The sequence below is a fragment of the Lates calcarifer genome, linkage group LG19 (genome assembly GCF_001640805.2).
Source record: "Lates calcarifer isolate ASB-BC8 linkage group LG19, TLL_Latcal_v3, whole genome shotgun sequence".
In the NCBI taxonomy this organism is placed as follows: domain Eukaryota; kingdom Metazoa; phylum Chordata; class Actinopteri; family Centropomidae; genus Lates; species Lates calcarifer.
In genome coordinates this window covers 5,649,319-5,661,036 of record NC_066851.1, presented here as the reverse complement: position 1 = coordinate 5,661,036, position 11,718 = coordinate 5,649,319, and the positions used below count along the sequence as shown (strand labels likewise).

The following is an 11,718-nucleotide window of genomic DNA, read 5'->3' as shown; positions in this document are numbered from 1 at the left end:
GGTTTACCCTCTGCATACAAATACATTGTTTTTTAATATAATAAAAAATATAAGGTGTTTAAGTCACCATAACATCCAGTGCTATTCAGTTTTAATGAGAAACAGGTCTTTTCAGTGCTCAAATGAAGGATTTACACTTGAGCAGCAGTCAGGTTCAGGTGGCTGCGTTATGAGCTGCATTTTATGCTCATAAAAATAGGCAAAAAAAACACTGATGAAATGCTGGAATGCAGGCAATAGCTACACCTAATTTGCCCATAGTCTTTCTCAGTCAACACCTCCTTGAATACAACGTAATTAGATGAGTCACAAAATGTTTACAAGACTCTGCTCACTGTGAGGTTTGCTGACATGGTGAGACATAAAAATGCTACTAACTTAACAGCTGTTACCTACAGGGGTTAAGCTGACCTGAGTTCAGACTAGGCTGTTGAATCCACAAAATGATTTTGAAGTGGGACCCAGTTTAATGCACAAAGTTGGTTTTAATAGACATGAGCAATTATAATGTGGATGTCTGCACCCAAACACACATGCAGACACATGCTGACAAAACTCAGCTGTTAATTTTAGTTTTGTTTTCTGCTTTGTTCAGAGCTCAGACAAAAAAGCTTGTTCACGCCTGGATAATGAAGTAACAAGATTATCATGTTGTTGTTACACAATTAAGCTGAAACAATAACAGATTTGTGTGGGTCCCGCGGTTACCATGGAGGTGACAAACAACAAACCTGGGCGAGAAGAAACAATTCAAGGTATTCATCTTCAATCCCCAACTGAATGAAACTACGAGAGGAATGAGATTTTAGAGGCAGGATTTCTACTGTGCACGATGACCTTAATGTACTTGACTAATACAACTTCACTGAGGTGTGTTAGACACTTGAGTGGGAAAAACAAATTATTTTGCTACAACTCCTACTAGTCTTTAATTTTCTACAGTGGATCATGTAAAGACACTAGATGTTATTTTGAGAACAACAGACTTTAAGTTCACAGATTTCCTATTGACAAATAAAGGAGGCCTAATTTAACATTTATGCTGATATTGGTTGCATTTTTTCCTGGAAAATACTTACTTTTAACTTGTCTGATTGCACAGATGGGCAAATTACCAAATCTAAAAATTTAGGCTCATACACTCATCTGACATGGGTTTTGAGGCTGTGAGTTTGCAAGTGTTTGTCAGATATATAGACCAAGAAAACTATGATTTCAAATGTATCAAAACAATAAGTTGTGTGAATTGTGGTTTGGGGTGGATTTGCACTGTACACACAGCAGATAATGTAGCAAAATGAAGCTGGTGAATCATCAGTGAAACAGCAGAAATCCACCAGTGCCCCATGCCGATGTAAACCAGGAAATCAGCTGTGGTTTGATGACTGGTTCCCACTTTGATATGCAAGGGCTGCAAGAGCAAGACCAAGGCACAAAGAGGTTTTATTTTCAATGTTGGTCTCACAATTCAGAGCTGGCAGTCCTTAGCACTCTGCGGTTTGTAATACAGTTCAAAAGGCACAGGCAGGCACACAGGATCAGCCCGCAGAGAGGAAAAAATAACATCTGTGCACTGATGTAGGGGAAATAAATCAAAACTTTCTTCTCTCCTGCTCTTAATACAATCTCAGTACAAACCCAGGTAACTTGTGACTTCTGACCCCCCCCACCCCACCAAATTCTGCTCAATTCAGCTTCAGGAGATTGATTAAATGTCTCTGATATTACTATTTTACATCAAAGTATTTTCAGTGCTTTTGTGACATTAAATGATAGGTGCCTTAGTAATTAGCACCAGCATGTTTACAGCCTTAGATTTTAGTCATTTATTTGTGATCTACACCCTAGAGCAGCAGGTGGCGGTAATGCACCACAATGTCGCATGTCAGCTGCACTTAAAAACGAGGAGGAAGAAGAGTCGGCAACCGTAGAAGAAGAAGGGACACGTGATTCGCGCTAACTGGAAGCAAGATGGCGGTGGTGGTGCGGAGCTTGCAAGACCAGCTCGAAAAAGCCAAGGAAAGCTTAAAAAATGTGGACGATAATATTCGCAAATTAACCGGACGTGATCCTAATGAGTCCAGGTAAGAGGCCCGAGTTTATGTTTGTAGCTTTTTGCATATTTCTAGTGATAAGCTAACCAGCTTGCTAGCGTGCAAACGACTAGGCTAGCGTGAATCGGTTTGCTAGCTAGCAAACATTACCATGTCTTAAAATTGCTTTTGTCCTATCTACATCTACACCCAAAGTAACGAAGCAGCCACACAAACGTAATAAGTAAATCTCAAGCCAATAATTACTCTTAACCTTGTAGTGAAATACAAACTTTAGTCGGTCAGCTATTGCTAGGCCTTTAGGTAGGCGTCGTCTGAGAGTCACCACAGAGATGCCTGAATGGTAAAGCTAAATGGCTCCACCTCAAATAAAAGACGACGTCGTTACTCAAAACAAAATCGCTTACTGCAATTCGTGATGTTAATTAGTTGATCGATAAGGTTTGATTTTGGGTTGACCTTGTTTGCTGATGTGTCCACAGGCCGGGCCAGATCCGTCGGCTCGGCGGCCCCATGGCAGGCGTTGGAGGAGGTAGAGGCAGAGGAATCAACCTGCTCAGGTAAAGATGTGCGCTGGATAGCGACATGCAAAGACTTTCATGCTCATTCACGTATCGACAGACTCCGCAGCTGCTCTTAAATGGTGTTCAAGCTGTTTAATTTAAACTATTCCTAGTAATAAAACCAGATACCTTATAAATTGTTTAAAGCAACATCACTAATATTGTTTTGTGCAATAGATGAAGTTATTTAACAGCACCAATAAACTGGAGCCTCCAAAATGACCTTTAAGTTGAGTCATCAACACTTAAACACTGTTTAAAACAAAATGAGGGTATGGCTAGTTACATACCTAGAAAACTGGCAACTAAGTTTAAAATGCAGTTGGACACTGGATACTGACACAGTTTTAGTGGTCTAGACTCACTGGTTTTGAAATGCTGCATTTCTGAGTGTGTTCTTTGAATTCATGACCTTAATATTGAGACACTGTCTCTGTGTCCTTTCCCAGGCGTAGTCTCTCAGATATTGGAAGCGGCGGCCCCCCTGCCAAGCAGAGGGACATCGAGGGAGCCCTGCTGAGGTGAGATCTTGATTTAATTTCATGATGGTAAATACATTTACATCCGGTGTAGGGGAAAACATTTAGTTAGAAGTGATGTGAATACTGAGAGCTCAAAAAGTCCAAGAGAAAAAGTCTTGAATCAAATTCTCAGATTGAAAGCTTTGGTTCATTTTCAGTGCAAAGCTATTACTGCTCTTAGAATAAGAGATTCAGAGACTTTTCAACAATTAGCAACATCGTCACTGAGAATGCTCCAAGTTTTAATCAGCCAGTGGTGATTGTGGAAATTAAAACTGGATTGTCTTAGAGTGAGGTAAATCAGATGAACCTTCTGTTCTGTGATTGTTGTCATGTGTTTGCCTTGTGGTTATTTTTGTACTTTGTCTTGTGTGCTGATCACATCCCTGACTATAATTGGTTTTCTGATGGATGTGAGAATAGCAGTTGATATGTTTTCATTGATGATAAAGTTTCTGTCTCTAATGTGTGTCTCATCTTTTCACGTGTCTGCAGGCTGGCGGGGGACCAGAGGGCCAGGAGAGATGCGCGTCACGACAGCGACGCCGAGGATGATGACGATGTCAAAAAGGTAAGAAAAAGCTTGTCTCCTACTCTAGGACCCGTTTTCTGATTGTTTGGCAGATGTCTAGACTGGTATCCATCACCTACCCTTAATACATTTGTTGTTGATTTGGTTTGTTTTCTCTTTTCTCAGCCGGCGTTGCAGTCGTCTGTAGTAGCTACCTCCAAGGAGCGAACACGCCGAGACCTCATTCAAGATCAAACCATGGATGAGAAGGGCAAACAGAGGTAGGTCAACATGAGCCATGAGCCTGCTGTGCATACAGATGTATATTTGAAAATGACGAGTAATTGTCATAATTAATCAGATCAGATTAGTTAAATTGCACCTGCAAAGGGTCAGTATTTAGTATTCTTTTATAAATAAGAATTGGATGTGTGTGATGGTGGATTTGTGTTTTCTCGGCCAGGAATCGGCGTATGTTCGGCCTGCTGATGGGGACCCTGCAGAAATTCAAACAGGAGTCAAACGTCTCTTCAGAGAAGGTTAGGAGATCTCTCCTGTTTATCCAGTGAGCTGCTGTGCTTACTGCCACCAGGGCAGGCAGAGCAAATAAACCAGCCTTGATGAGATAAAGCTCTTTGGTGTTAATACATGTGCTTTGATTTTAGAAATGAATAGTAATGGATGTAAGCAGGACCATAGCTTGAAGCCCTGTGTTAAAAAAATGGTGTTTGTTTTTAATTGTATCGTCTCTGTGTTTTGTAATTCAATATTTAATGTCTGTCCATCTTCTTCTTTTGCCCCCACAGCAAAAGCGACGTTCAGAGATTGAGCAGAAGCTTGAGGTTCAGGCTGAGGCAGAAAGAAAGAAGGTGGAGAATGAAAAGAGGGAGCTGTTTGAAGAGAGGAGAGCCAAACAGACTGAGCTGAGACTACTGGAACAGAAAGTCGAACTAGCTCAGCTGGTAAGAAAGTGCTTTGACATAAAGAAACAAAAGCACAAAGTAAACAGAAAATGAAAGCGTATGGGGCAGGTGACTCATGGGCCTGTTTCAGTGCGATTCTGCCATTGATGGCTTTTTTCTACTTGCTTGGGAAGAAAAAAGGGTTTAGAAAATGAAAGCATAAACAATATCAGGCATTAAACATATTCTCTTGTGATTTTTATCTGTACTTTTTGCCACACTGTTATGCAAACTACACTGTTATGGTATTATCTAAAAAATATTGTAATATTAGAAGAAAAGATGGGAAAGAGGGGTGGGAAAAGGTGTAGGCAGTGAGAGAGAGAGGGGTTGCAAGAGCAACCAGTGAAAGGAAAAATGGATTTGCATGAGTGCTAACATGTTTAACTGTGACTCAGTAATATAGGGTATGAAACAGATGAGTGAAAGGGAGTTTTCTCTGCCAGAATTTTATGTAACCTTCTCTTTCATCCATGTACAGCAAGAGGAGTGGACCAGCCACAATAATCGTCTGGTGAAATACATTCGCACTAAGACAAAGCCTCATATCTTCTATTTGCCTGGGAAAATGTGCTCCGCAACTCAGAAACTCCTCGAAGACTCCACCAAGAAACTAAATGGTCAGTACTTCTCCTGTTATAGCAGCATCTCTCCTTTATCTGTGTAGATGTAGTTTACTTATTTCTTGTGTGTGTTTGTGTGTTAATCACCCTCTAAACCACGAATCTTTGTCTCTGTCTGCTGGACAGCTGTGTTTGAGGAGAGGCGTGAGGCTTTTGCCGAACACCTCAGCAAGATGGAGTCCCGCCCCCGGCGACAGCCTAACCGCGACCAGGATGGAAACACAGCGGCAACAGGGACGGACCACCCAGCGGAGGGTAAGCCAGCAGGTCAGGTAGTCAAGGTGACAGGTAACAAGGGGAATGCAGAGATGGAGGAAGAAGATGAAGAGGAGGAGGAGGAGGAGGAGAGGGAGAGGGGAAAGGAGGGGGATAGAAAGGTGACAGAGAAGGATGAGGGTGAGGAGAGGGAGGAAGAGGAGATGGAAGGGTTAAAGAAGGCAGATGAAGAGGAGGAGAGGATGGAGTTCAGTGAGGAAGGTAGCGAGGAGAAGAAGGAGAGAGAGGAGGGGATGAAGGGCAGAGAGGATCAAAGAGAAAAGGAAGACAAAGAGGCAAGTCCAGGGTCAGAGGAGATGGAGGTTGAGCAGGAAGATGGGAGAAAGGAAGAGGTGGCAGAAACAGACAGTAAACAGGGGCCCGCAGACCTCCAAAATGAAAAGACCCAAGACATCCAGTCCTCTGAACCAACCATAACCAGCCATGAAGCACCAGACACCAGTCAGCAGCCCCAGGCCAGTCCCACTGTAGGGGAACCAGCAGTGCAGTCCTTTGAGACCCAGGGGGCCTCTCCTACCCCAGAACCACAAACCGCCTCCGCTGCACCTGGGCACGATTTCATCATCCCTGGCCTTGAGTTCCAAGAATCAGCAGGCGAGAACCAGGCCACAGAGGGGAAATCAGGGGACGAAGCCCCACACAAACTGCCTGGTTCCCAGGAGGCCCCCAGCACTACCCCTGCACCCTCCAAGGAGGATGAGGACAGTGGGAGAGGAAGGAAGAAGGAGAAGGAGCCAAGGAAGGGCCGCAGTCATAGCAACAGCTCCTCCTCTTCCTCTTCAGGCTCATCCTCCAGCGGAAGTTCCTCCTCTTCCTCCGGATCCAGCCACTCTTCTTCATCATCGTCATCCTCTTCATCCTCGTCGTCCAACAGCAGCAGCCGAAGCCGCAGCCGAGACAGCGGGAAGCGCAAGAGAAGGCCCTCAGACAGAGACAGGGACAGGAAGAAAGGAGAAGACCGAAGTCATCGGAAGAGAGGAGGGAGTAGCGGAGGAGGAAGGGACTCGAAGGGATCGAAAGAGAGGAGGAAGAGGAGGAGCGATGAGGGAAGAGGCAGGTCGTCCCGGAGCAGTAGGGAGCATAAAGATAGAGACAGGAAGGACAAGAGACGCTAATCTGGTTCTCATTCAGCCTCTGTATGATAATTTGAGGACAGGAAAACACTGAGGGAATGTAAGCTTCCTGCTATTTACTTAATGACAGATGAGACGACAGAATTTTAAATTGGTATTAAAATGCCATATTTTACACACAAAGGCCCATTGGAAGTTTTAGCATTAGAGGCTTTTTCTCAATGTAGGAATTTAAAGGCGGTGTTTCAACTAAATTAATACCATGGATAACTGGTTATTATTTTCCTCCAACCTTGTCCCTTTACTTGGCAAAAGAAATGTAAACTGGACTTCCTAGTCAGAGTGGTGCATCTGGTATGGATGCTCCGTTTGCTTTCTCTAATTGGGTTCTTTATTAAACAGGTCTGCGGTAGGAGAGACATCATTTTAGTCCTTTCATTTTAAATCCAGATGATTTATTGTCAGCCTGACATTTGGGTTTTACAAAGGTCTATGTGGCTCCACGATGAAAAGATGGTGTTGAATGTTTGTTTTCTATTTTTTTTCATCCTAATCACAATGCCATAGGCTGGGGTATTGACGGTTATGGTAGCAGTGACCATTAACATTGTAGTTGTGTTTTCAAGTTGATGTGACAATACGTTCAATCCCCATTTATCTCCACTATTTGATCAATGTCAGGGCCTTTGTATCGTCATCACTCGGATACATGTGCGATCTGCTTAAATACTGGTTTTTGAAACTGTTTTTCCTTTTTTGTACCAACTGATAATCTGCTTCAAAATAAAGGTGAGGTATTAGTGGAAATATGTGTGGTGTGGTAATTATTGGAGATGTATGAGGGCTCCGGCAATAATTTTCACAAATGAGTTGATTATATTTCATATCAGTCATTTGTTTTAAAGTGCTATAAAAGAGGTGTAACACCCTCAGTTGAAAAGCTAGAACTAGAGAATGTTGGAATGTTTCCTTTAAGATGATTTAAGGGATAAGCAAGATAGTTGACAATAGTCTGCAAGTCAAGAGTTGTTTCAAGAGCAGTTTCTGCATCACCAGTGGAGGCAGTGAGGGAATTTCACTGATCTGCTCACAACCTGCTGATTGTCTGGTAACCTAGCCACGTTTTATGTATCATTACCCTGAGACAAGGCTATCCTGAGCTGCTTGACATACAAAAAACAGGTGATTCATTCTCTGTTGATCAATAATGTCATGTGTTTTTTTTTGTCTCAGCAGATTTTTTGCTCTGAACCAAAGTATTGGATCCAGAGCCATGCCATTTGCATTTTTCATATTGGCAACTATATTTGTAGGGGCTTGAAACACTTGACTAACAACAATGTCCACACAAGCAATTACACAAACCATCACAGTTTATTAGACAAATCTCACATTTATTAGATTCAATAACCCCATGACTAAACCTGCCAAAAAAAAATAAAAGTGATCCTCCTGTTGTGGCTTCTTCAGTAACAGCAGAGGTCTGTTCAAGTAACCAAATTCATTTAAAATAAAGCAGGTTCTGTTCATGGTTGAGGCCCTTTGGTTTCCTCCTCAACTTTCATCCCAACCTGTGCAGAGCCACCACAGCCCCACTGTGGATGTGTGCGCTGTTGAGACCTTTAACAGTTTATTTCCATCCACTGATTTTACTTGGTTGGTAAAGGTTCTCCATGTCAAGTTGTTCATGAGTCCAAATGTTAGGTCTTGTTGCTTGAGTGTAGAGCCTGCTGTCTGAATGTTGCATCAGTAAGAAGAGGGCTTACTACACATTCTTCCTTGAAGTCTTGTTGTTATCAGTTACAAACTGTTCACTCTGGCTGATCTGCCAGATCATTCTGCTCAAAGTATCTGCAGGTTAAAAAAAGGAAGTCAGTATAATTGCATAATACAGTGTTCAGCACAAAAGTTCAATCTGACATGGTGTACATCTACAGCTGTATGTTTGGACACTTCTGTGAAAAAAGTACATATTTTGTTGAGTTGTGTTTTGGTTGGTTGTATTATTGTATTTACATCTTCTCACTTCAAAAATCAAAATACTGAATTTTTGCAAATGTCAAACTGTAAGCTGTTGGTATAATCATTCAAAACAAATTATATATTGGTCATTAGTTAGACCAGGGTTAACTCTCTTTGTGCTGGATTTAATATTCCCAAGAATACAAGCAGCCCTGATATCTAAAACAAGATGTGACCTGACAGATTTAAACTGGACTAAGTGTTAGATACTGTACCTGGCAACAAGACAGATCAGCAGGTTGAGGGCAGGCAGTTTCTCATCCTCCTGACTCTCCTGTGGAATCATGAAATCAGGACAGATAATGTCATGTCTAATGGTTCACATCGAGAGTCCAATTCTGACAGGCACACACATAGGTAGTGTTACACAGAGGATGGCAGTGGAAGAGTAACACAGGTCAGAGGACAGTAAAGCAGACAGAGCCCTACCAGAGTGCTGCGGAGCTGGGAACATCTCCTGGCCAGCTGTCTGATTGAGGAATGGGCTTCGGGCAATAGAGGCTTCTCCAGGCAGGCCAGTAGAGCATAAAACCAGCGACCCTACAACAAACAAACTGTCTGTTCTGTGTGCCAGCTCCTGTGGGAAGACCTATCCTTTTTTTTTTTCAAATGTAGTCATTCTTCTATTGAAAAACAACAAGCATAGGCTTTCACTAATACTAATAATACTGACTAATATGGAAGCAGAAACCAACTGAAGAATACTAAGTGACATCATCAACCAAACTCACCAACTGTGGAACAAATGGTCTCTCCTCAAACCAACTGATAAGAATTTCCAACACCATCAACACCGTGGACTGTCAACACAGAAATAAGTAGGAAAACAGACTTACATGAAAACAGTCACTGTTAGAGTGTGAGGTGCATTTCTATGTGGGGAGGTAATTTTACCTGGTTGAGTCTGCTAACGATGCTGAGGAAGGGAGGGAAGCCCACCTGAACACAGACATGCTTTTATCAGTATCAGTCACATTAAAGGCTCCGCAGTCATATAATTAAAATAAAACCATTATACATTTATCAACAAACTTAAGTCACAGGAGTGAAGCATTCTTATTTTCACTTCAAGTTATATTTTGACAAAATTTTAAAAACTTTGACATATTCACAACAACTGTACCAATGAGCAGGTCATTTTAGATAGTAGTTTAGATAGTACAGTTGAGCAACAGAATACAATCTGGTGTTTTCCATTCAAGTTGCAGCTGGAGTTGATGATGCAGCTAAATAAATAGTTCAGTAAAGGAGACCTTCAAACAAACACACATTCATACAACCTTGCGATAGTCCAGTGCTGGCTCTGGTTCTGCATCTGTGTCACAGGATGACGTGCCCAGATAGACCTTCTCCCCTAAACAAAACCTCTTCCAGCCCTCCTCGTCTGTTAGCTTTGGCTGTACAACACACACAAATACCATATTACAACAAATGCAAAATCTCCTCCAGTTTAACTTGTGTATAATAATCCCATATCAAGTGTTGATTCTGCTCAGACTTGAGGTAAACATCCAATTTGATGCTAATAAATACACACTTTTTTCAACTATTGAGTGAATTTCACGACTGTGCCATCTCCTCACCATCAGCACGTTGTCATCCAGAGTCTGGCTGCTCCAGTGTTTCCTGTTCTTTGTGATGCTCTGAAAGCAAAATCCAGAACAGTGGACTGTAAAAACTATTATGATTCTAAACCTACACCAGAGTTTGCACACGCTTACACAATTCAACACTGCCTTTTTCATTCAACACATTTCAAAACAAACACTGACGGCAGAACATAGTAACTAAATTGAATAATTTCAGGTTTTGACAGTTTAACAAGTGATTTTTAAGAAAAGAGAACAAAAATGTGTTTTGTTTTACCTGTCTGACATCTGAGAAGTTACTGACTTGCTGCTGCTGCCAACTGAGACTGGGGCAGAAACCCATGGGAGCAGCATGACAGCCTGCCACCTGAAACATAGAAGACTCACTTCTTGGACATTTGAAGGAAAAGAATGCATTTTTTTATCCCCTGATCTCATACATGCAAACATAATCCATGTGTCCCTGATAGCTCATTTAATACTTGAGGTAAGCAGGCAGACTACTAATAAAATAGTGACAAATACACACAGTAAAACAGGAAAACATATACACTTACATACAAACACACATTAAGGTAGATGCTGCACTGTATGACTATGCAGTGGTATGTTCATTTTTCCATTGCAAGGACAGACCTCAATGTGTACATGTACTCACAGATGCATTAACTGTTTGTTTCTTCTTCAGTTTCTTGGGGTCAATCTGGGCAACTACCACCTCTGGACACAATGACGCCTCCAACCTGATGAAAATGAAACACATTATTTCATCACATAAAAATTGCTAAACTAATACATTCTGTTCACAAAACATGTCGATGTCGATACCCTATTGAAACTTTCTGTACTTGTTACCTTCGGTGATAAACACTTCCACGGTCACCACCATGCCACGGTGTTTACAATATTTCCGGTGGCAGCATCAGTATAGTACATGGCTGTACCCAGCAGAATTACGGTTCTCCGCTGTTCAAACAGAAACAAAGGCTTTCAGGTGAACTTACTGGACTTGTCGGAGGTATTCCTGAGGGTTTCTCGGCGGCCCATTCAGATCCAGGTCCTCTGCAGTGTCTCGAAACTCAACGGGCAGCAGCCTCGGCATTAACTCCTCAGCGTCTGACTTCATTTTGTTTTAGTTGTGAGCTAATTTATATCGAAACGTCGGATGTAAAAGGCAGGCAGCTACAACTGAAGCGTAGAGTTACAATAAAAAACCTCCTTCGACGACCAAAATAAATGACTTTTTCGCAGACGGCAAAACTACTCACAAACTAGGGAGCCATCTTGATTGAGAACGCGTGAGTGACGTGATCTTTGTGCGCGGCGGTGGTTGCCATGGTGATGAACGCTACATGTGCTGCCAGCTTTTTTGAAGAGGAGCGAAGTCCACAAAACGTAAACGTTTTAGCTTGCCAAAACATTTATCTGTCGCCACGTTTGTTTATTCATTTCACAGTGAAAAGTAAATTATATAATTTCCGTTCCAATATTAAACTCCAAAGTAAAATAAAAACCTTTGACCAA

General features: G+C 42.0%; 2 protein-coding genes across 2 annotated transcripts; one reads left to right on the top strand and one right to left on the bottom strand.

Moving 5' to 3' along the window:
* The first annotated feature begins 1,920 nt into the window (after positions 1-1,920).
* pnn (pinin, desmosome associated protein) lies at positions 1,921-7,390 on the top strand. The gene is made up of 9 exons (XM_018695186.2): positions 1,921-2,084; positions 2,537-2,614; positions 3,067-3,138; positions 3,634-3,709; positions 3,836-3,930; positions 4,113-4,188; positions 4,456-4,611; positions 5,093-5,231; positions 5,361-7,390. The coding sequence occupies exons 1-9, from the start codon at positions 1,972-1,974 to the stop codon at positions 6,623-6,625; spliced, it is 2,070 nt and encodes a 689-aa protein (XP_018550702.1). The 5' UTR covers positions 1,921-1,971; the 3' UTR covers positions 6,626-7,390.
* A 548-nt stretch (positions 7,391-7,938) lies between these two features.
* gemin2 (gem (nuclear organelle) associated protein 2) lies at positions 7,939-11,511 on the bottom strand. The gene is made up of 10 exons (XM_018695152.2): positions 11,199-11,511; positions 10,853-10,937; positions 10,472-10,561; positions 10,189-10,248; positions 9,886-10,002; positions 9,500-9,544; positions 9,337-9,405; positions 9,035-9,145; positions 8,821-8,879; positions 7,939-8,434 (listed from the first exon to the last, which is right to left on the bottom strand). Exons 1-10 carry the CDS (start codon positions 11,318-11,320, stop codon positions 8,395-8,397), a joined length of 798 nt encoding a protein of 265 aa, XP_018550668.1. The 5' UTR covers positions 11,321-11,511; the 3' UTR covers positions 7,939-8,394.
* Positions 11,512-11,718: the final 207 nt, after the last annotated feature.